Consider the following 1,450-nt stretch of genomic DNA (forward strand, 5'->3'; position numbering starts at 1 on the left):
GTGTAAAACAAGCGACCACGCAGCCGCTTAAGAGGAAGCAAACCGCAATGAAGGCGGCGCCAACGAAAAGTAATTTTTCCAAGTTTTTATTAAACTGTGAGTGCTTTCACCTCATTTCCCACAGAATTGGGGTGGAGAGAGCTGGGCCTGGCCTACAAAACCATCTGCATGGAGGGCGTCCAGATCCTGGCGGACGGCACTGAGCTGCGCCACTACGATGTCCACAACCTCTACGGGTGGGCCCAGACCAAACCCACCCTGGAGTAAGTCACTATTTATTTTTTTCTTCCTTTTTTCTGCCTTTTTCTCCCCAAAATCCCTTTTAAATGAGCGCTGAGGATCACTTGTTGCCCCCAGTGCACTGCGGAGCATCACGAAGGAGCGGGGCATCGTCATCACACGCTCCACCTACCCAACCAGTGGGCAGTGGGCAGGACATTGGCTGGGGGACAACACGGCTGCGTGGGACCAGATGCCAAAATCCATCATTGGTGAGTCAATGGAACGCCATTAACCCGCGTTTCCTTCCCCAAAATCACACCATTTTCACATATGAAATCCCGCTGTTTGAACGGCGGTGGCCAATTCCTTCTTGATCTCTTTCCTTGACGTTGTCATTAAGAAATCCTTCATCGTTTTCACTGAGTTGGGTTGAACCCCGTTGACCACCTTGTCCTCAAATTCTTTGTTTCCACCATTATTCCGCATCGTTAAGAAGTTCTTCTCCATTTCCACTGAGTTGGGTTGAACCCTGTTGACCGCATTACCCTCCAAGTCTTCATCCCATAAATCCACAGATGAAAACACCAAATTACGTTTCGTAGCTGAAAATACCAAATTGTTTTTCATAGCTGAAAATACCAGATTGTTTTTCACAGCTGAAAACACCCAATTATATTTCACGGCCGAAAACACAGAATTATATTTAACAGTTAAAAATACCAAATCGTGCTTCACGGTTGAAAATACTGAACTGTATTTCAAGGCTGAAAATACTAAGTTATATTTCGTGGCTGAAAATACCAAATCATGCTTTACGAATTAAAATACCAAATTATTTTTCACAGCTGAAAATACCAAGTATTTCACAGCTGAAATCCCTGAATTCTGTTGCCCTTGCAGGTATGATGGAGTTCAGCCTCTTTGGAGTATCCTACGTAAGTCCCTCATTCATTCCTTCCTCCCCCACCCCAGTTTATCACCTTTTCACAAATGGAAGCACACAGCGCAGCCTCGTTGGGATTTTTGGAATTGTCATTAAAGCATTTTTTTGGGGGATTTTTCAGACTGGAGCAGACATCTGTGGGTTCTTCTCAGATTCAGAATATGAACTGTGTGCCCGCTGGATGCAGCTGGGAGCTTTCTACCCATTTTCAAGGAACCACAACGGGAAAGGCGCCAAGGTGAACGTGCTCCCAAATCGCCCACCTCCCACAGATCCATTCCCCCC

The 1,450-nt window shown here is 45.9% G+C and overlaps 1 protein-coding gene across 1 annotated transcript; it reads left to right on the top strand.

Moving 5' to 3' along the window:
- Window positions 1-105: 105 nt before the first annotated feature.
- LOC109365077 (maltase-glucoamylase, intestinal-like) lies at window positions 106-1,442 on the top strand (the record flags this gene model as incomplete). The annotated part of the gene is made up of 4 exons (XM_019611690.2): window positions 106-263; window positions 358-491; window positions 1,123-1,157; window positions 1,287-1,442. Coding segments are annotated over exons 1-4 (420 nt in total), but the record flags the coding sequence as incomplete, so codon positions are not given.
- Window positions 1,443-1,450: the final 8 nt, after the last annotated feature.

Source organism: Meleagris gallopavo, unplaced genomic scaffold (genome assembly GCF_000146605.3).
Source record: "Meleagris gallopavo isolate NT-WF06-2002-E0010 breed Aviagen turkey brand Nicholas breeding stock unplaced genomic scaffold, Turkey_5.1 ChrUn_random_7180001954256, whole genome shotgun sequence".
Lineage (NCBI taxonomy): Eukaryota > Metazoa > Chordata > Aves > Galliformes > Phasianidae > Meleagris > Meleagris gallopavo.